The 23,566-nt window shown below is 35.0% G+C and overlaps 1 protein-coding gene across 13 annotated transcripts in view; it reads right to left on the minus strand.

Moving 5' to 3' along the window:
* The window catches only part of NBEA (neurobeachin), a 509,188-nt gene that overhangs the window by 12,962 nt on the left and 472,660 nt on the right, over positions 1–23,566 (minus strand). For 6 of the 13 annotated variants that reach the window (XM_038174546.2, XM_072032602.1, XM_072032605.1 and 3 more), the window contains 6 exons: positions 15,390–15,452; positions 14,965–15,054; positions 13,248–13,440; positions 9,693–9,764; positions 7,328–7,483; positions 6,318–6,488 (listed from right to left, as the gene is read on the minus strand). In XM_038174546.2, the coding sequence (XP_038030474.1) occupies positions 6,318–6,488; positions 7,328–7,483; positions 9,693–9,764; positions 13,248–13,440; positions 14,965–15,054; positions 15,390–15,452 (745 nt within the window). The remainder of the gene's footprint in view (positions 1–6,317; positions 6,489–7,327; positions 7,484–9,692; positions 9,765–13,247; positions 13,441–14,964; positions 15,055–15,389; positions 15,453–23,566) is intronic. The other 7 variants (XM_072032603.1, XM_027470310.3, XM_072032608.1 and 4 more) reach the window with 3 other exon arrangements.

Here is a 23,566-nt window from a genome sequence, read left to right on the forward strand (position 1 = left end):
TTGTTTGTTTTTCTGTTAACACTTTTGAGGGGATACTCTTCAGAAAACACAATCTTAGAAAATACTATGACTTTCATGGAAGTGTGTAATAATCTAGTACTTGAATTTTTACTGTCATAAAAAAAAAACAGGCACGGGATTTGGTGAAAAGATAAAGCTACATCCAATAAATAAGACTTCAAAATAGGAAATAGTCAACAAAAATGTCCACAATGCAAGAGAGCGATGTTTTTAAAGAAAGTTTGCTGAGAGAAAAATATTCATATATGCAAAATATTCTTACCTCTGGCAGCGTTGGCTTATTTGCTGAGGAATGTCAGTAGCATTTTATATATTTACAAACAATTGACCAAGGTGAGTGGACTTTTAGGTATCTTGCAGCTATCCTGACCCCAAATGGGGAGTGGTACAGTGGATGAGAGAAGAGTAAGATTTTGCAAGTTCCCAATTTCTTCCACTATATTGGTTCAAGATTTTTGGCAAGTCACTGATCTGCCCTGTGCTATACTGCTCCCATGGGGTATGTAGCAAAACATGGGCACAGACACCTGTTGATAAAATGCTAAATATAACTGCATTAGTTCAGATGTATTATTGGCTTATTTGCCTTTGCGTAGCAGTCTTAGGAGAGATGTCTTTGGCTAGCAGAGTAGAGACAGTGCCAGTACAAATTATGCACTACTTTTCAAAGAGCTTCTACTCTGGCAAAATCGTGCCAAGATACTATATTTTTAAAATTCACACCTAAATTGCACAGACAAGTGTTGTAGTAACTCTTTAAACATGTAAAGCAGATTGCATGTGTGCTAATATCCTTGAGCAGGACCTTTAGACAGCTATCCAGCCCACTTGGTACAAAAGACCAATGGCTATTGATGCCTATTGATGGCTATTTTTAAACTGCTGACCTGTCAAGGTTAAACTAGTCGATGCTACAGGGTATATATGTGGAGGGATATAAAATAATACATTGAATATTCAGAGTTTGAAATAAATACTCTTTCAAGATACAAGCTCACAAAATCTTCAGTATCCACAATTTTAAATTGTTATAACTGTATTATATGTCTAAAATGAACAAAAAACAGTATTCTTTGTGATAGATTAAAAAAAAACAAAAAAAAAAAAACAAAAAAAACCACACAAGCTAACTTGACATAGATCCTTATTTGGAACACTTACCCTTCCTTTCAGATATACACAAATACATTTCCTAGGAGAGGACGGATAGTTAGCACCTCTGAGGACTATGTTATAATTCTGTGCAAACCAAGCTTTGGGTTGAGAGAGAGTATTTTACTATGGTTAGCACAGCTCCAGATAGAAAAAGGAGGGTTAACTCTCACACCTCTTGCGACCATCCTCTTAGAAGCTACAATAGGTAATGAGAAATGTCAAGTCCCAAGATCAATAAAATTTCAGGCTCTAGGGACACAACAGGAATAGCATTGATCCTTTTAAAGAACACCAGTCAGAGGGTGAATGTAATATATTGCACAGAGAGGCTCAAGAGGATAAGCGGCCAAGTCCAACATACTTACCTGACAAAAAATTCAATCAACTTTTAGCACAAGCTGCCTACCCTCCTTCTTTTCTTTCATGCAGAAGTCTGATTCCAATTAAAGTGTGCAAATTAATTTTTATCACTTCCAAATTAGTTTCTGAATTTGTGTCTGTTTCAGATGAAAGCATCTGTCCCTCACTTTTCTGCAATTCTGTCATCTACTTTGGTATCTGTTCAAAGACTCTGAGATAATTCTCATTTTTAATGTCACTTGTTTCAAAGAGACATTCAATAAAGCAATCATAAAGTATAAAAATAAAACAACTATAACGATACATGTTGAACTCCAGGGCATATCATGTATTCTCTTTGCTCCTTTTTATGATGACTAATACAGTCGCTATGTGAGAAGAAATTTGTATACAAATTAGCATTCAGCTAAAACAAATCCCTACATATCACAAGAGAAAAAAAAATCAAAACACAAATCATCAAACTACATACCAATAATTTTTCTATTCAATTTCTTAGAACTGCAAAGATTTACATTTTCCAGATCACTTAAAAGAATTAAAATAAGTAAACGATGTCCTTTGTATGTGCCGTGTCTTCCTAAGAGAAAGCAGATTCCTTTCACTCTTCTCTCAACTGCAGCAGATGTATATTATCAACAACTTAATAAGGTGCAGATTCAGATTACCTATTTCAGATGGCCAGTTTTGGCTTAGAGAGTTGTTATCTGACCCTGGCAGGATGGCTAAGCTTCATTCAATTCAGTGTTTGTCCTGGTGGTGGTACTTACCTAAGCAACACTAAAGAAATAAGAGGAGGCTTAAACATATGTAAAAACATAAAAAAACTGCATTCAGCTCCCCCTCATTCTAAGGGAATTCATGCCATATCTTTCTGGGAGCATCTTCAGGCACCAGCCTCTAGTCTATGATATAAAATGACATTTTCTATCACTGCTATTGGTGCTTAGCTATTATATAGCCATGAAGCCAATTTTGGTTGGACCAGAGAAAGGACAACTAGGAAGATTCACCCTACACAGTTATTGAAGGTATGCAGTTTTGGTTCATGATTTCTTGATTTATCTATATTTTCATCCAAATTTTATGTCATAGAACATCCATAAACATAAGTAGATAAAAAAAAATTGCTTTCTATCAAAGCTGAAGGTTCACAGGGGCCCCCTCCCACATTAATTTATAGCCTGATAGTCAGCATATGCTTGTGAATATGGGAATGTGGGTTTGAATTCCCCCAGTCTCTGGAGGCTAAGAACTTAGTCTCTCACTTCCTGGACAAACATTCTAACCATAAGGTTATTATGCAGACTATTTTTGAAAGCTAATTCATGGAAAACATTGTATTTAAAATCTGCCAAAATTTCACCCTTCTCACAGTCTGTAAAATAAGTATGACAAGTGTAAACTGAACCAGAAACTCCTTTCTGATATATAGTGTAGGAGAAGAAAAGTGATAATTTAATAAAAGCATTGATTAGAAAAAAAAAATCTATTAAAATTATAAGGAAGCCCACCATGCTCTCATAGACAAGTTTCCAACAACTGAGCTGGAGCAGCCACTTGCAAGGGTCTCATCCAAACAATAGTTTTTCTCTATTCTCCTCTTTAAATCAGAGCTGGTTCTGTATTCCCCACAGGCACAGCTTGGGTCACCCTCTGAACACAAGCCAGCACAGGTTGTTCCCCAGAGAGCTCTATGTGAGTCCAGCAGGTTGGGTTCTTGACGTATGTGTTGTTTAGTACAGAATGAATCAAACTCATGGATTGTGGAGTATGGAATTTTAGCAGAATTGTCAAGGAGTTTATTCTGACTATTTTTTGCCCCAGGGTGTTCCACAATAAACGATTGTGATAGCTAGGTTTTCTACTGAAATAGGACATATATTTTCCATACGAATGTTAAACTATATAAACCACTTAGGACTGGGGGATTGCTTCTCCCCCACCAACCCCCCAACATTTTCTGAAACAACTAAAGTTCCTTTTAGTAATTGGATGCATTGGAGCTGAAATCGATAATTAACTGTCTTTCAGCTTAAAAGATCATTATAGAGTCAAGCACCTAACCCAGATAATTACTATACCTGACATTTTTCTTTGAATTCTCCACCTTCTACAGTCTGTGATATAAAATAGCTTATCTGTGTCTCCAGATGACAGCTTTTATGAAACTAATCCTTCCTTTTTTTTTTTTTTTTCCCCTGAAAATATCATCTACATCTTTCTGGAAATTCATTCTAAAGATGTTAACTAATTGGATTTGACCTCAAGTGAACATCTCACTTTCATTTTTCCTACAAGATAAGTCCTAATCTTCTACCAGTAAATACTGAAGAAGAATAGATTAGAAAATGTTTCTTTATAAAACTACTTCTGTGGCTTGACCTAAGAAAAACTTTAAACCTATCTTTGAAAGGATTGTTGAGAATGCTTCACTCCTAAAAATTAATATAATAGAATCATATAATGGTTTGGGTTGGAAGGGACTTTTAAAGGTCATCTAGGCCTTGCCCCCTGCCGTGGGTAGGAACATCTTTCACTAGATGAGGCTTTATATGGGTAATCAGTCGTACAACAAGCTATCATTTCTGGTCATGGTATGGAACAGAGCTTGGTAGTCTTCAGCAGAAAGATTTAACAACTGTAGAAGTTTTAAAAGGCAGAAGGCCCTTCATGCATATAATCACTACTGTGATCTTACTAGTGTATGCTCATGAAAAGTCTAAATGTCTATTGATAAGGATATGTTTACAACACATGAAGTTCTGGTTATACTACAGTACTAGTACATATCCATGTTAATTTTAATCCTATGAGTGTAGATAGCAATAACAGTGTTGAAAACCCTATTCTTCATGAGTCTAACATGTTTTCAACACTAGTAGTAAGTAATCTAATTGATATATTTGGAAGTTATCACAACAAACTTGGCTGTTAAATATTCACGAGTGCTGATACCTGCGCTTGTGAGATTACATTTCCTTGGACATGACTACCTGCAGCGTAGGCTCCCATGAATCTGGGTATAAGTCCTTTTTGTCAGAAAAAGTATATTACCCATAGAGACATAGTGATAGGGAGCAAAACATACAATTGGCTTTGTTTTCACTAACTTCTGTCAGCTGACTGATTATTCTTTCTTTTCATAAAATTACAGGTTCTCTAAATCACTTCCAAAGCTACTCCATTAAGATATTAAACTTGAGATTCCAGAATGTATCACCTTCTCATATTCAGGTATGTTCACCATGACAAAAGGTATCTGAAATAAAATAATATGCAAAAAAAAAAGTGGAGACATTTGTATCATCTAGTAGGTAGATGCTAATGGCAAGGCTGTCTCAGCCCCACATAATAAAAGGAGGCAAAGAAGAAGTCTTGCATATTTTCTTCAATGAAAGGAGAAAGCTTTTTTTTATTTTTCTTCTGACTCTTACTACAGAAATTACTAATACTTGATATGATTCACACAGGCATTCAAATAAGCAAAATGGCATCAAGCTAAACAGAGTGCATTGAAATGAAATTCCTTTTCAGACTTAATTTCTCTCTGTCTGAGAATTAAATGCTAAATAAGCCATGGAACGTGCATATGTTAAATATTTTTTTTATGGCAACAAAAATTTATATATTTTTTGCCTCCATTTTCTTGCTGTTATAAAAGCAAAAGAAAGTCAAGTGAGAAAGCAAGCCATTTATTTGTCTCTCTTTTGTTCTGGTTACAGATAAATAGGAGAAAATGAAAAGATAAGAAATAAAAATGCTGCTGGCAAATTAACAAAATAATTATTTTATCACAAATAAATAAAAACTTTCCATGAAATATTCAGGTGAAGAAATACTTTCCCTTAGATGTCTGTAACTGACAGGTCTAAAACTGCCTCCAGTCAGTACTTGAACCAGAGATCAAAAATGATGGTGATGGATTCTTCTATGCTTATCAAAGAGGCAATATCATTGTGCTGAAAATAATCGTTAGAATTCAGAAACTCTGATTTAAATTAAAATTGTGGATGAATTTGGTGTTGTACATGACAGGACAACAGGTGCTTTTGTCTTTAACTGTGGTTACATTTCTGGCTTGGATGAAGGCTCCGTATAAATTAGTAGTGCACTTCTATAAGTGGCCTTCTAAATATGCATCTCTAAGTATCCTGTATGACTTAATATCATCATTACTGTGTTCCATTCACTCTGCAAAGCACTATTAGTCCCCTGCAAATGAAATGCAAACTCTTTCCAACATTTCATTGCTTTTCTATTTTTATTCAATCACATTGCTTCTTCAAAGATTTGCTTACTATAGAAATACCTTTCTCAAAAAGACTCATTTAATTCCAAGGTATGTGAGACATTCCTTTTTTGAAAAGGCAAACAGCTGATATAGCATGCTGTAGTACAAAAGGAATGCATTAAAATGCCAAAGAAGTATTTCTGGGGAAAGAAAAATCAAAATATAGCGATATACATTGTCACTTAAAGGCCATAACCATCTTTTTCTAGTTCATGATAAAATGATGCTATAAGTGATGAGCAATTATGAATTGAACAATTACTCTTATATTATTATCTGTCACCACACACAAACTGTTTAAACATTTGTTTTGGCTAGTACTCTATGAATTGCTTAGCATGTGGCACTCTTATTCCAACTTTCAACCTGTAAGCGAAGTAGTTGATTTGTTTGGTAGTATATTTTGAACTTAACAGAAAGAATTCTAAAAATGAATAGGCATGGCAGAGGAGCTCTCAAGAAGGAGTTTTTTGCAGGATGTACTTACTGCTATTTGGATTGTCACCTATAATATGATGTCGGCCACTCCAGTACCAAAGCAGCAAGGTAGCATCTCGAGACCCAGACACGATGTAGCAATCACCACCAATATAGGACTCTGATCTGGCAAGGCAAGTAACGACATCCCAGTGGCCGAACACAATCTGAGTTAATTTTCCTGGTGAGAATGCAAAGTGATAAAAATTCAGGTTTTCTAAACATTTGCATTTTTGCATAACTCATTTATTAATAAAAATTCAGTTCAAATTTAATTTTTGCCTCATATCTCTGAGTTCACTACATGTTACACCAAGATTAAAAATTCAAAAAAATTATTCTTAAAACAAGAAAACTTATTTTTTTTCTCTTTTTCAATTCTTTTTGAGGTCTGTGCCCTGTGTCAATCCACTGTCTAAGCATTATCTCTGAAAATCAAGTCAGTGCTGCAGTCACTGAATATTAAGTGGAGTTACTGCTCCATCAGTATTTAAGCAATTGCATTAGCATATTATTGTAAGCTTCATGAATGAATAAGACAGTATATGAACTTTTCCATCATTATCTCTTTCTTTCCTGTATTGAAACCAGTTTTTAGCAATATATTGAATATTAGGCTAAGCTATCAGACAACAAAACAAAATATCAACTCCCAGTGAAGGCTATGCAAATTCCTTTCTTAGGGAATAAAATAAATAGAGGTGAAGCTAATGCAGCCATTAAAATATTGTAACTAAAGTTTTGGTTGATCCTTTTGATATAATCAGTGCATTTGAATATAACCAGGGTTTGAAAAGTTTCTAGTTAGAGAACTGCATGCCTTTCTGTTCCCTATTAAACCTTTTCTCTTAAAAGGAACAATAGCATCCTAAAGCTATTATGTTCAGATAATAATGAAGGATTAACAAACTGCCCTTCATCATTTATTGAGGAGTAAGCACAGGTATTAGATATGGTAGTATTATGACAACCCTCCACTTTGTGACCTAAGAAGAAAAAGGTGGTTGTATTTAGGGTCACCTGTTTCTGTAGAATAAACTCGAAAACTCTTGTCCCAGAAACCACAGATAAGAATGTAGCGATTATCTGCTGTGACCACGAAGCAATGTGCATTGATCTGGATGCTCTGATCCACCAGGTCTGTGATCTGCCGTTTGTTCACACCAGAGTTATTGGCTGTAACGAAATGCAAAACACATTTTACAAGCAAGCCATTTGAACACCTTCCTGTCATCCACTTACAGGAGAAAATGAATACATTTAACTTTCAATGAACTGTGAATTTGTTGTTGAGTAAGCATTTTGAATATGAACATTTAGAGCTGTCTATATGGATGTCAGAAATACAAAATTATTGTGAGATTCTTGGTTTCCCTTTGAATAAGACAAATAATTTTACAGGTGATGACAATTTCTTATAAACTGCCTGATTCACTGCATAATATGTGGCAATATTTTAAGTGCTCTGATGAAGAACCCTTCAAAAACAAATTGAACAACAGGAAAGTGATGAAAGTCCATTTAAATTACCAAGTCAATGCAAAAAATACAGCAGACTCAATTCTTGTCATTTGGTACCTTGTCTACAGAAAATACCCCAGCTTGTGTTGTGTGACACTTACATCCCCTATATCTGCAGACACTTAACCAGATCAAAGACAAAGATAAGGATTCAGGCAATGAAGCTGTTTAAATACAATGTGCGTTTTTATCAGTCTTCTTGTCTACTCATCAAACAGGGAGCCAGGCCATGGACAGTAGCGTTAAAATAGGTAATGCCACTTGGAAATTAACACAGACAAAGGGAAAATGAATGGTTCCTACAGAATCCAACCACCCTGTATGTCAAGTGGATCTGTTAGGAGTGACTGGGAGTAATCGGCTAAAGTACTCTTTGCTTTTCATGACACTACAGGCAGGAATTGGAAATACAGTAAAAGTATGTTCCTTCTCACTGGATCTTAGCTTTATAAAACTTCAGTATATAATCTAAGTTAATTACCTACACTCCTTCTATACTCACTGTAGAGAGAGAGAGCATTTCACATGTCAAGTCATTTCATGCTGTAATAGCTGTCCCAGTACTAGACAACTCCAGAGGAAAGTTTCTCTTCCTACAGTAGCTATGGAGGGGAATCTTGACAACCAACTTCAGATAATTGAAGTTAGCTGAGATAAAACTCACTCTGAGAGACATGTTTTCTCCTACCATAGGAACATGACTTTATGCATATAATACTCTGAAAATTCTTTTATCCTTGGTTTTTGGTTATGATACATATATTGCTCAAAATTGCATGAAATAACAGACTCAACAGCCAAACAGACAACCCCCCCCCCCCCCCAGCTATTTTAAATATGCTTATAGAAGTTACTGCCATATTTATGTACATTCCAAGAGCACAAATGTAAATTACCAGACCCTCTGTGGCCATCCACTGAAAGATAACAAATTACTCAGATTTCCAGAACAGGTAGGTGCAATGGTTGTTCCCTAGCTTTTGAGAGGAAAATCTGAAGAGAAAACCATTGTCATTATTTATGAGCAAATGAAGCATACAGAAGGAGAAATTTAAATCTCCTGAGCTACTTGTTTGTATATAAATCTTTCAACCTCAGATACTGACAGGTGGAAAAAGGAACTTTTCATCTGGAGATGTTTAAATATATATTTTTCTTTCTCACTGATGCTTCAAAATTGGCTCTAAGAGCCTTCTCTATCCACAATTTTTGTCTCAAAAGATATGCCTATTAAAAAAAAAAAAAAAGGAAAAAATAGAAAAAAAAGACAAAGCAAACAGTTCCAATTAAAGAGAAATATTGCCAGTTATAAGGCCAGTAATTTCTCTTAATAACACTAATAATTTTGGCTGTTTCTTATTTCTAAAAATATTTAATTTTCTCAAATATTTTTAGATTTAACAAATACAGTCATACAACAATTTAAAATCTGATCTTTTTCTTTATTAATTTAGTAATCACTATTAAAAAAAAATCCCAATAATGAATGGAAATAAATAAGTCTACATCTGCACTGATATACGTAGTTGTAAAAAATGACAATCTGTGAACTCCACCAGACCCTCATATTTTATTTTATTAATGTGACCTCATAAGAGAACAGAATTATAAATATGGGCTGAAAATGTATTTGACTTAATTGGTAGTTTCATAAATACCAATTGCTAGTGATGTTAATAATAAATAGCACTCATGTAATTCATCCAGCATCAATAGTTAATGCTTTTAGTTTTCTGAGACTGACAAGAATAAATATTTTCCTATCTTCTGTGTTAAATGAAGCATAATATACAAATATAGCTTAATCAATAACTCTTGAAAATACCATTTTTGAATATATTGCTACATTTTCATCTTGACATACCGATCAATGGATCCATTTCAATTGGAAGATGGTGGGCTTGATCCAAAGAATATCCTGGGGCTCCCCGAAGGCCTAAACATGAAAGGATGATAAAGCACATAGAAATCTTGTTGCCTGATTTTTTTTTTTTGTATGATTTTTCTAGGTTTAAAACTGCATTGTGGGATTATATGTCCAAATAAATATGTAGCTTCTTACTATTTCTTGTTCTATGAATCTTTTAAGTTCCCTTCCTCGATGCTACAGAAATATGGATTTGTTTTTGGTTATGTAATAGAAATTTTAGGTTTATGGATGCTAATTTCATTGTCATTTCTTCAGACACTAATATTCATGAAATAACTAATTTAAAATAGTCCAAGATCATTTTGTTACATTGAAACACTGGGTAAGATCTAATAATAGCACAGAAAAGAAAAATAGCCAGTTTAAATTGTTATGAGTTTCTTACATAGTGAAATCTATGTGACAAAAACTTGGACCTTTTCATAGATTTATCTTTTTTTTTTGGAAATTGTAAACAGTACAATTTGCTGTAATTATTCTTACTAGTTCTATCCTGAGCAGTCCTGCAGTCCTCAAGCTTTTCATAAATGCATCAGGGGCTACATATTTAGCGTTATGTGCTCTCAAGAAACGAGGGCATTGATCTGGCTCTTCTGAAGACTTTCTCTGTTGTATGAGTCACAAAGGTCAAAAAGTTTTGTCAAGAACTGCTGTGTTGCACAAGAATATCCTCCATAAGGAGAGATGCAGAGTTCTGGAGAATATATTCCAAGTACAAACTGATGATTGAAATTGTAATGTTCTTGGTCCTAGTGCTGTTTAGTTCATATTTCTAGCTCTACTGCTTTCAGTAGATCAAAGATAATGATCTCTGATGAGTTTGAAGATGAGGTGAAGTGCTGTCTCTCTGGATTCCCAGTTAGAAAGAATTGCAGTGTGAGGGCACTTAAGTGGACAAACCCTAATATAGGTTTGAAAAATATAAGGTTTCCTGATTCTGGGTGAACAAAACTGTCCATGAGCAAAACTTTTACTAGTTGCAAAATGTGTTATATTACACATCAGGAACTCTCCACCAACAACCTCTGTATTCAGTAATAATTTGTATTTTCTACTATTGCAATAGATTACCGGAGAAGGCAGGAAAAATTGCCAGATCTGAAAAACACTGCTTCTCGAACTCCCCCTTCTCCTTCCCTCATTTCTCTCTTCCTTCAAAACCTAACCAGCTTGGAACAGATCTTTACTGGTATTTGCTTAGACTCATCAAATTCTACTGGGGGATGGGCCTGTAAATGCCTTTGTTTGTATACAAACTCTTAAGGATAAAGCTCTACATAATACATCTTACTGTAACAGTGGCTTGTGTATAGATTTCTGTAGGTTAACCTTTATGCTAGTTGTGACTTATTAAAATAATATTATGGTAATACTAGAAAACTGATACCCTATCCTGGAACAGTCTCGTGCAAAATAAAAGATTTTGCCAAGTGAGATGTAAAGTTAAGAACATCACGAGAACGAATTTTGATTTTCCAAACAACTTTGCTTTCCTGTCTCTTCTTATTACAATATATTCAGAAAGTATTCCTCTCTTTTAAATTTATACCAGAGCTTTTCATTTCTTCAGTGTGAAATTTAGTTCATGACACGAATTTTGCATTTTTTTCAATATGATTTATGTTTTCCAAATTATATCTGAAAAACTGAAACCCAAGTCACACGCATTGCAAAGGCCAACACAACTTCTACTAAAGTAGATGACTTCCCTAAATAACGGTTGCTAAGGAAACTCTTGAAAGTCAGAGTACTGCAGTATCAGTGACCTTGACTCCCTCACAGTAAAGTATGGATAGGAATTTATGCATTCCCTCACACAATAGTCTGAGAAAGTGGATTGGAATTAAATGAGCCTCCTCAAATGGAGGAGATATTAGTGATGGTGCATACAGCATACTTTGGCAGTGTCCCTGAAAAAAAAGGGGGGAACTAATTAAGGATTAAACAAACAATGTTAGTCAAAAAAGTATTAAAATGCTAGTGGACAGCTTCTGTACCTCTGAAACAGTTTTGACTTTGAGATCTTCTGTTGAGGACAACTATGTTAAAATTTGTTCTTTTTTTTTTTTTTTAGTTTAGTTTAGTTTTTTTTTTTTTTTTTTAATTTTAAAGAAATGGTTAAAACGTGAAGTTGCACCTGGTGGAGCTATCAAAAATTCATGGATTTATGAAAGGCAATCAGACATCTTCTGTTCTGTTTCTGTTGTATACTCTAAACTACCATGCAAACTTTGTTGGAAAAAAATAGAAACATTCTGAATACATTTTAATTTTAATTAAAATTTTAATATTCATGCTAAAATTATGTAAAAAGTCAGAATAAAATTCATGTTAAAAGTTATATTACTACTCAAGAATTTAGAGTGTTAGTAACTTGCCTGGATAGTTCCCCTAATGCATCCCTGTAAGGGAATTCCTATTCATTCCTCTAATTATGACTTGTAATATCACCAGTCCTTGCCCAGTATTGTACAAAAAAAAGAGGGATCTATTTCACCTGACTTCAATTATTTACTGAGATGCTTACATTTAAGGCAGTGATATCCCTAGATAATGTCACAATCATTTATTTCTACTGGAAATAGATAAATCTTACAATTTCCTCTCCATGGTGACTTACTTCTGTCCAGGGGTTCTGCTGTGCTGGAAGAGGGGCAGATTTTTTTTTTTCTCTATCCTGACAAAACTCCTGAAGCAGCTCCTGAGACACATTCTTATATATGAGGCAGCTTCTTGTTTTTCTCAGGCAGTAAGAAGCATTCAAAAGTTTCCATGTGCTGCAGCATAAGGGCCATCAGAGCAGAAAGCTACCTTAGAAAATGAAACTGGTTCATTCCTGTGTAGGCAGCAGCTCATGGCCCTACCCTAGCAATGCCTGGGACAACTTCAGCACTTGCATCTCTAGATGAGGAGACAATACAGTCCTATGGGCAAATGGAGGGCTGAGCAGAGGGACTGAAAAGGAAATTTGGGATAACCCCAGTGAACAGACTTTTGAGAGGGAGAGAAGAAACTTCTCTTCAGAATAGTTTGGTGTCTGACCACTTAGGCTTGCTTTGGGTTCCACATTACCTAACAGTGACCCAGGGAAAGGCCTGAAATGTATTTCCAGCAACAGACAGTGATGTACACTCTGTAGCATGCCAGTATGGATTCCTGAAACCTGGGACATATTAATATAGACTGTGTCAAGAACAGCACCACTCTCCTGAAAAACATTATATCAAAGGCTGATCCTGATGTAACCACAAATCGATTAGCTGCCATGGTGATGTGCTGCTGTTAGGGAGAGTGTTTCTAGGAATGACAGCAGAGAAAACAGAAGCTTTGATTATTTGACAGAAACCAGAATAAACAGTAAGTTTTCTATGTATTTGTGAACAGGCAAGTGAGTGAGATTAACCCACATCTAGCTGACCTCCACTCAAAATTAAAAGCTGCAGCAGTAAGATCTTTCATTTTGAATGAAAAGCACCTGTGAGAACCTACCTACTGTGTTGTGCCACCGGTTGACTGCAAACAGCCTGCTGCAGGTGACAGTCACCACGGCAGGAATGGTCAGGTGGGGCAGTGTGTTGGCTGCCACATGTGTGACGGGGGAATTTGATGGAAACTTCAGCACCATTATGACATCCTGCTGCATCTGATCTTTAAACATGAGGGGGCTCTGTGGAAGGAAACACTGTTGAGTAGAAAGGAGAAGAGAGCAGAAGAAAACAGAAGGGATAACACAATTAGTGAGGAGGTCTGAGGGAAAACGAGGTTAAAAAAACGAGTAGGCAAGCATGTGCACATACAGGGAAAACAACGCTACCTGCGCATCTACACTAGTGAAGGAGGAGAGCAAGATCAGAAGCTAATATTGGATCATTACATGAGGACAAGTAGAGAATAGGGATGGTAAGGGTCCACCAGGTTACCATTACAGGACACAAAATGACTGTTAGCATTAATTAATATACAATTGAATATAAAATGAAACAACAGTTAGTATCCATATAACAGAGATATGAGTCAAATAAAAGACTCAATTCATCTATTGGTAAATCATAAGTGTAAATGCTATAAACTACAGTGGTTGAAAAAAAGAAATTTTAAGAGGGACTCAAATTTTCAGATTTAGATTTTTTTTTCAGATATTTAACTTTTTCTTAATGAATTCTCAATATGAAATACACCATTTCCAAACATAAGCAGACACTTTAATTCTGTGAAAAGCATAGGGATTCTTTAAGCAATTATAAATCAATTTGATGATTCTACAGGAGACGTGTTCTTTTCGCAGACAGTAGCACTGTTATCATAAGTGAGATTATACAAAGTATTGTTTTTAATGTTAGTGTTTTTCAACCATTGTTATAACAAATAGAATTATTTTTATAAGTTCAAATAGTCCTTTCTTTTTGTTTGTCACTTTAAATTGTTATTCAATATAATGCACTTTTAACATGTACATATTGTAATAATATAGCTAACATTTCCAGATCAATTCCCACTATGATAGTCTGCAAACAGAGAGAGTGATTTCCCTGTAGATTGATGAAACAATTGAAATTACTGTATGTATTACTCTTCATTTACAAAGCTTAAAATAAAATATCTAGCTTTAAGCATTTAATCAAAGGCACTTAGGGGCAAAGATCTGTCTCCTTCAGTCTGGCTATTTTGTATAATTATTTACATGAAGCACATGCGAATATGTTGGTAATGAATTTTGAAGTTCAAATTGAAATTAGAAATATACATTGTATTCTTCCAAGGGCAGGAGGATTCCAGCACAATCTGAACTCCATTACTTCATTTCTGTCAAGCAAGTATTGTTCATAAGTCACTCCCTAACAATATCTCCTTTAAAACAAAACAAAACAAAACAAAACAAAACATGCTCACTGTAAGAAAAGCCTGCAGTCATTCCCATTACTTGTAGAAATAAGAATGTAAATATGTATTTATGAAGTGTATGTTTATGAAGATAGGGCCTTTTAACACTGTATTAAACAGGAAAGTCAGTACTAAAGGAAGCTAAAGATCCTCAAATTCTACCTTGCTCTGCAAGAGCATTGTGAGCTATTTCCGCCACAAGAAGCAAGTACAGCTGTATGGGCAATGGAGGGCATTAAAGTGTTGCTTAAACAGGTATTTGAAGACATATAAAGAATCCTTGGGTTCAAAGTGAATGAATTCCCAGCTAGCAGCTATGTCTCACCAGGTGCATGGCAGAGCTCCGAGGTGGATGGGGCTCAATGAGCAACTGCGATGGCGTCTGTCCAAAGTTCTGGATCTGCGCCTCCATGGCCTGCAGGGAAGGGAGAGGGACTGTCATGAGCAATATGCATCAAGGAGAGAGGTCAACACACTCTGTGACAGTGCAGGCATATCCCAAGTCAGCCATGAAAAAAGTCCAGAAAATTCACCCGGTGCTCTCCTCCCAGGCTGCAGACTCAGCCAAGTGTTAGTATTTTGTAGACAAGCTCTGCTTCTGCTTTCAAGCATGCTTCAGTTACCCAACTAACCAGTCTCATTTCCAGTAACTGGCATTATATGTGAAAATGTTAACCTGTGAGGACATGCAGTTCAGGTCTTGAGAGCGCTTTTTTTTTTTTTTTTCTTCACTAAAAACAACACATATACCTTAATAAAGTCCTTTGTAAGGAGGAAAGTATGAGGATCTCTAATAAAATAAGCCTCTGGAATCTTAAATGGGGAAAAAAAGCAAACTGAGAAGAAAAATTCATGTGTAAAATACAATAATAGCAAAGTAATTACTATTTCAATAACAACATTAGCAAGTTAAAACAACAACAACAACAAAAATACCAGAAACAAATCTTGCCTGGCACATTGAGGCTACTGTAAAAATCTTTCCAAGTTGCATTCATTCACCAAGTATTTATTTTGTGCTTAATTTTGTTGTAACCTTTTCATGGGCTTTCAGGCTTCACAGTTTTGAAGTGAAAACAGTAATTCCAATTTATTCTTTGAGGCTTCAAGCTACTTTCAGAATAAATATAGAGTAACTCATTAAGAATACAGTCCAACTGTGAGGTTTCCACTACAGAAACAGTTCATTCAAACACAGATATATTTGAGATACATTCTTAAAAACTCTGGCAAAAGATTGCTGCTTGTAAAAGTAATACTGCTTAAGAACACTTACTTTTCAAGCAGGTACTATTTCATTTGATTTTGTGAATTCAAGAATAAAACATTCATAGAAAGCAAAACTGATGGATTTTGAAGTACACTATGCATTATGTACCTACATATACACTGTGCCCTGCACACCGACCCTTAAGATTTTTCTAGTGAGCTTTATGAATTTTTCATTTGCTACTGTACAGGAAATATGAAAAAAAATAATAAAAACACGACTTAGTAAGTTATGTTATTTCTTTCAGACATGAAATGGTAAGAAACACAATAAATACTTCATTATGCTGGAGAATCCTTTCAATCTACTTATTTTGTAATTCCTACAAACCAAATTGTGCTTTCCTGCACTCCACAGCATTGAAGCCAGAACAGATGTTAGAGAGAGATTTCCTGACAGGTCGCTAGTGTTTACCATTTCTGATGACCTAGATTGACAGGTATAATGGAATACAGTTAAGAAATGTTTGACAAAAAAAGAAACTTATTTCAAAGTCCAGTGGGGAAGGACTTCCATGGTTTGTAGCCTAGCACATTTGATGATGTAACTATCCTGGTATTGGACATTTTTTGCTTGTTGACTAATTCAGGGTAGGCTTTAGTCTATAAGGCACAGAGGAACTGGTGAGCATCTCAGTTTTTCATTAACATCATTTACTGATGAATTTAAATCACAGAGTGATTTCATACAAAATCAATGTATTTGTGTGGGCATATGTGTGTATGTTTGTACACACCTATACTGCAGCAGCATATGAACAGTCTCTATTTACATGCTATGTAGAAACCTTCACTCATGCTGACACTTTTTTTACAGGAAAATAAAATGCAGCTCAAATTACAGTAGTATTTTCTATTATGTTCAGTACTCTGTAACTGATTTTCTTAGTCATAAGTTTTCTTATAAGTGAATTATAGTTGCTTGTGGATTTCAATTTCAAAATGATGATGACTAATATCAACAATATTAGGCAGTGCTTAATACATGTCTCCATACAGATCTACCAATAGTATTTTGAGAAAAGTAACTTTTTTTTTTTTTTTCCCAAATAATTATCAAGGTTATTCCTTTAATTTTTAAAAGAATTCTGTGTTGAAATAAGAGTGTGAATTATATTTGGCAGCAATACCAAACAAAACCCAGATCTTCCCCTATCACCCTTTAAGCGATCTCATAAATGATACTTCTGTCCTCTTACAGGCACACTGAAATGAATTATTAATTTTATTTTTTATTTTTTTAAACGCAGCCTAATTCTAATTTACACATTTACTTTCATGTTGTCCAGTCTTGGCAAATTCTGATTGTTAGGCTATAAATTCTGCACACGTTAACTTCTCTGGCTTTGCCTTCCATTCCAGGTAGATTTATGATAGTAACAAGGGAAGAGAAAGATGAACAGAATACAATAATAAACTGGCATGAATTTTTCAGGTGGACACTTCAAACATAGCTGTCAAAAGCAACTGTTATTTTACAGCTGAAGATGTCCTGGCACATATTCACGTATGTACTTTACGTGCCTACTCTTTAAAACATTTAAGTTAATTCCAAGTCCTGTAGTCAGAACAAATGAAGAATTAAGACCTTGATATTCAGGGAATATTGAATATTTTTGCTGGCTTGCACTTATGAGGACAACCCCCTCTCTCTCACCCTATGATCAGTAAAGTTATCTTTTTCTTGCAAAAATACCATTTGTAAAACTGACAACTCTTGGAAGTTTTAAAGAAAGTGAACAATGTTTCTTTAAAAATACCCATAATGTTCAACTACTACACTGAGAGTACAGACTGCATAAGCCCACAGCTGCACACAGCTACAACTGTTATTGCTCTCTAGATTTCAAAACACTTAAAAAGGACAGAAAAACCTTGTCAAAACTTACAAAGAAGATAAACATAAGCATACAGAGATAAAGTGACTGGCCCAAGGGTATTTCTAATGCTCTGTCCTATCAGATCACTTGACATGAAATGAAAAGCAGGTACAGAACAGATCTGTGAATAATAATGTAATGCATTGATTTGTTTACAAGAGGACTCTAGCTGTATGTGAAATTAATCTTAAAACTGGTAAGTGTACACCACAGTTTTTCTTGAACTGTAAATCATCAAACTACAGATTTATTTGTCTTAAACATTTTAGCCTAATTAATCAATTTCTTTTCTCCCATTTTCTCATGAGTATCATGTGCAAAGTGCTACACCACTCCCTGAAACACACATTCTAGTCAATTTAATGCACATTTTAATAAAATTAAGTTTATTCTCATTTCACCTTCAAATGTCCTTCATGTACAAACATAATAAGCTTGGAATTCAGTGGCTGCCAGATTTAACACTTTTGGAACAGCAAAATGGCAATTATATTAGTTTTCACTTTCTTAATAAGGTGTTTCAGGAAAGCTGTTTAGTGAGCTGATTTGAGATTCCCTACTGTTTTTAATACACGTAAAATGAGATTTGTACTCCAGACACTTCAGGGAGTATCTGTTTGGATATGATCATGTATTGCAGAAAGATAAAATGGGCCTCAGACTATTACTTAATAATCATAGTCCAAACAAGGAAAGAAAAACATCTGCAAACTAGATGGGAATTCAATGTTTAAAGTAAGTACATCTCATACATCCTAATTTATGCAATCAAGGAAAATACATTTCATAGGACTTACTATTGGACATGTAATATGTAGAGACTCATATTCTATGTTTACATACAATTTTGAACTAGACATCAATTCAAAAAAATAAAATAAAATCCAGTTTTATGAATGATACTACTCATACTAATCTTAGTTTCAATTAATAATATCATAAATGTGTTTGCCTCAAAGTAAATTATTGTGTTCCATTTTTTTATGTTTAAAGGCAGATTGCACATTCACAAATATACTGGAATGCTCCTCTGTAGCCTGGAGGATCAGTCCCTAGTGTCAGTTTCCCAATGAATAAAGAGATAGATATGTCTTCTTTGTTTATAAAGTCTACTGAATTGTGGTGCTTTTATTTATTTATTTATTTATTTATTTATTTATTTATTTGCATTTTTTCCTTCTATTTAATAATGCAGGTTGAAAGAAACACAAATCAAGTGTGCCATTAAATAATGCAAACAATAAATTTCTTTAGGTTTAAGAGAATTATTTCTTAGTGGTCAAAGGCAATGTCTCCAACAACAAGCAGCACAACCCAAGAAAAGGAGAGCTGCAGAGCAAAAAACTCAGTAGTAAGAATCCTATACTGAAACCATGCCCACTGCAGGGTTTTCCCACCAGGCTGGCTCCAGTGGGGGCTGTGGACCCCCAGTGGTGACTGAGTTTGGTTAGTGGGAGCTCTGGAGCACACCGCCCCTTTACCCTAGAAACCAGTTCACATACTCTAAATGAAAATGTGAGAATGTGAGTTTGTTTTTAACATATTTCTTCCTAAAGGTTATTTAGAAATGCCAGTAAAATAACAAAGGACCGTATTAATGGTTCATCTTATTTATGAACTCTGCTTTGCTATGAGAGGTTCATGGTGACCACACAAGAACCATAAAAACAGGAGCACTTTGATTTATTTAAGAACAGATGAGAAGAACGGAACTTCAACAAGCAGACTGCATTGCAGATAGTAAGACAATGCTTTTATTCCTATGTGAGGGGGCTTTGTTTTGTTCATCTTCGTTGATTAGTACCATAAGTCAAACTTTAAAAAATATATACTGTTTCTCCATATTTTTATTCCCTTTTTACATATTAATTAATTCTTTTATTGTTTATTTCCATAACCCTGGTATGTTTCACTCCTCAAACATACAACAGTCAGGTTTTTCTGCAAATCATTTTCACCTGTGCATGGAGACTGAGCCCAACAAAGAACCAAAATCTATATTCCTTCACTTGAGATATGCACCACAGCCATATTCGTCCAAATTTGTCTTTCCTGAAAGTTTGTTTCATTTCTGCATCCAAGCAAACACAAGCTTTCCTGACGGCCTCTTCTGCCCATGGAGCCAATGCAGTCAGCAGCCCCAAGCATTGTCTTCTTCCCAACAAACATGATTGACAGCTCTTTGGTGGGTAGCATAAGCACCTAGCAAATGTTATCGTTTTATACTAGCAGTGTTAGATACTGCTTATTTATTTGCATTTACAGCTGTTAAATGACATCAATATCTTCAGGACTTTGGGTAAGTTAGGTTAAGAGTATTGATTTCCATTTTATTACGGTATGCTTGAAGGAAAGAAGTGCTGTAGTTTAAAGACAAGCAGTGACTCAACTAGTCTGGAGGCTTTGATACAGTTAGTTATTTAATCAGGATACTCAAGGGACTGAAAGATGGCCACAGAAATGGATTTTCTCTGCAGGTCACTACTTTATTAATTTAACAATGGAGAGGGGCAACCTTAAGCTCCTTCCCCACACAGGAGGTATCTCACTGGATCCTGTGTACAATTAAATGGCTTCCCATCAGAAGACCAGTAACTTGGAGCTGACTTTAATCCCTTCCCAGAGTCAGCACAACCCCTATCTTTTTTTTCTCATTCCTCTGTGAAGAGGATGCAGTAATACGAAAGCAAGGAAAATGTTAAAGTTAAGATCTCCCATCCTCTTAATAGACATGAGTCCCATCTGTGACTTTATTTGTTTCTGGGAGCACTGACTTTTCATACCTACCTTATTAAACTACTGACTGTGATACTTACTTCTCCCCTCTTTTACTTTCACAGTTCTCCGGTTCTTGTCCCCGGCAGTCTGCTATGCCTTAAATGATACAAAAACCTTTCAACACTCTGCCAGCATAAGCAGGCATTTAGTTAAAGACATTGGAAACAGGAAAACAAAAATCACTAAACCTCACAAACGGAAACAAAGAAGGTAAAGTAAAAATAGCATAAAGATGGCTATGTCACAGCCATGGCAGGTTTAGGTGAGAGTGTCCCTTATTCTTTCAGGCATGCTATCCTGTGCAAGCCAGTGTTTCTGAGGCTCTTTCATATCTGAATGCAAAACCTCCCTTTCCTCTCCAGCAGTTGCCCATTCCCTTAAAAGCCATGGAAAACTTCCTTACACTGAAAAGTCCTAGTTATAGAAGAAGGAAAAAGCAACTTTCTGTAGTTTTTCACTCTCCCCTGTATCTTGTATCCTTCCAACTCTGCCTGGAACAATGGAGTTTACCACTGCTATAATGAAATTCTCTCATTAAATTACACTAAAAACTACAGCAAACTCTATTATGCTCTGAAGCCAACAGCTTTAACTCCCAATTCCTCTGACAAGGTCTATGTTCTTATAGGGGCTCCTCAGGCCACACTGCTCACTTTCTTTTTATGGTTGCGATAATTTTTCAAACTGCGGGTTTTGCTCCCAGCTGATGGCAATTTTGCTGCCTTTTCTTCCCTGCTGTTTGACTGCACACAAGACAGACAGGGAGATCCCTTTGGCTCTGCTGTGCAAAACTCTGATCATCAGCTGCAAATGAAAAAAGTCATGCATTTTTTATAATTTTGTTTACAATTTAATTCAAAACTATTTTAATTTATTTCTCTTTTAAATAATGATTTTTCTTATTCTTCTATTTCTATGTCATTATTTCTATTCTATATTCTAATTCTATGTCATTATTTTCTTCAGTTGAGCTATTGTATTTCTTATGGCCATGTTAGTAATCATTCCTGTCCCATTCAGACTGGTAACATTTACTGAAACTCTTGTGTGTTCATTGATGTCATGCCAAATGAAATCATTGTTCTGTCATCATTCTCCCGAGTCTGTATTAAGTTTATAAAAGAGAATGTTGCTTTCTTTGATCATTAAGTTGCTGAGTACAATGCATTAGAAAAGATTTTACTGCTAAGTTACTTTTGCGAGAGACGTAACACCATGATAAAATAATTCATTAAACATGTAATCATGTCAAAAACAGTTAGTTTTGAAACCTGGTCAGTTGGGATTTTTTATTTTTACATGACTGATAATTGTCCTGAAATTGTCCTATTGTTACCTAATGTTTAACTTCAGAAACAAGCACTCCTCTTGATCTGACAAACAATGTTATCTTTTCTGAAGACATTCCCTCATTTCATTTAAAACAAGAATATTTGTAGGTTTTGGATGATAAATATTTAAGGGGACTGAAATAATTTTTTATCACTCAAACTGTACCTATGTGATGAAACGCTTCCATATCTTCTTTTTGTTATTCAAGCATCAACACTTATGGTTACATTCAAAAGGCTGCATGGACAAAAGCTCTATGTGATTTGTTGGGTGAGAGGCCAATCTAGATGATGTTTCCCATCTGGTGTTTAAGTCTATGGAGCCAGCTCCTCTTTGACATCTTGATTCTGCAATGCAAATTACTAAAATGTACACCTGCAACATAGAATTTCCCTGTTGATATTACTCCTTTGTATTACTCATTTATGTGATGGTAATCAAAGCATCACAACACACAGAATTGCAGATGTGTCCTATCTAGCAAAACAAACCAAACCAGTTCTGTTGCTCAATGTGCCTCGGTTGTATAAATCCTGTTACTAATAGAGAGCCTGCACTCAGTTCTTTGCAAGGTCTTATTTAGAACATCATCTTTTATTATGGCCAAAGCGTTTCTTTCTTTCTGAGTTTGATTCAAGTTCCAAGAAATTGTTACTTCCAAAGCCCCTCTTGAAGCTATCCTTGTCTTCTTCTCCCTTATGACATCCTTTAACTAATTTCTTTTTCATATGAAATACAACTGAGGATACTAAAATTTTAATTTATGTTTTTAGATCTTTGGGATGGAAACATTTTTTATTTTTTTTTTTAGACAGAGTTAACTTATGACATCAACAGTCTTTACTAAAAAGGCTCCTAGAAACCCAAACACATTGCCTCCAGTAATGAAACGTTACTTCAAGGCTTGTATAACATGGAAATAAATAGTTTACATTTCTTTGAGTAAGAAAGAAAAAATCATCTGAATTTTTAAACGTTTTTTTTTTTTTGTTGGTGTTTTTTTTTTTGTTTTTTTTTTTTTTTTTTTTTTTTTGTCTGGAAGCACTACAAATTTTCAAAGTCTAAAAAAGAGGAAGGAAAGGAATAAAATAATTATATGAAAACTGTCATTAGCATCCCATAGTTGGCAGTCACTAAAATTTACAGGCATCCTAAAAAAAATTACTGCTGCTGTCTGGGATGCTAAAATTGTTTCCACATGTGAAAAACAATGAGTAACAGCCAGAAAGCCTGAAGTTTCAGTTATGATAGGCTAAAAATTGTCAGTAGTATTTTTCAAAACACCATCCACTGAATTTAGAAATCTGCTCAACTTTACAAGACTTAAATTATACAAGTACTTAAAATAAAACCCTCTTTTTGTTGTTTAGAAATGCCTGATTATATTATATAATATCTCAGTGAATTCACTGATGAAAATAAGAAGTTACAAATGTCAGGACTAAAATATCTCATAAATCTCATAAATGCTGCAAACATCATTTCTCTGCATTAACAACCATACGATGAGTTCTGCTTCTATAAGGCTCCCAATATCACCTACCTAGCCTTTTCCCTTCCTCCTTCTCCATGCCAACAGCTCAAAATGTCCTGACTGTCCCGTTCCTCTCTTTTGTTCACACATTCCCACTGTGTCTTGGTCTTTCTCAGCATCTTTCTCTTCCTCTC

This window comes from Anas platyrhynchos, chromosome 1 (assembly GCF_047663525.1).
Source record: "Anas platyrhynchos isolate ZD024472 breed Pekin duck chromosome 1, IASCAAS_PekinDuck_T2T, whole genome shotgun sequence".
Taxonomy (NCBI): Eukaryota; Metazoa; Chordata; class Aves; order Anseriformes; family Anatidae; genus Anas; species Anas platyrhynchos.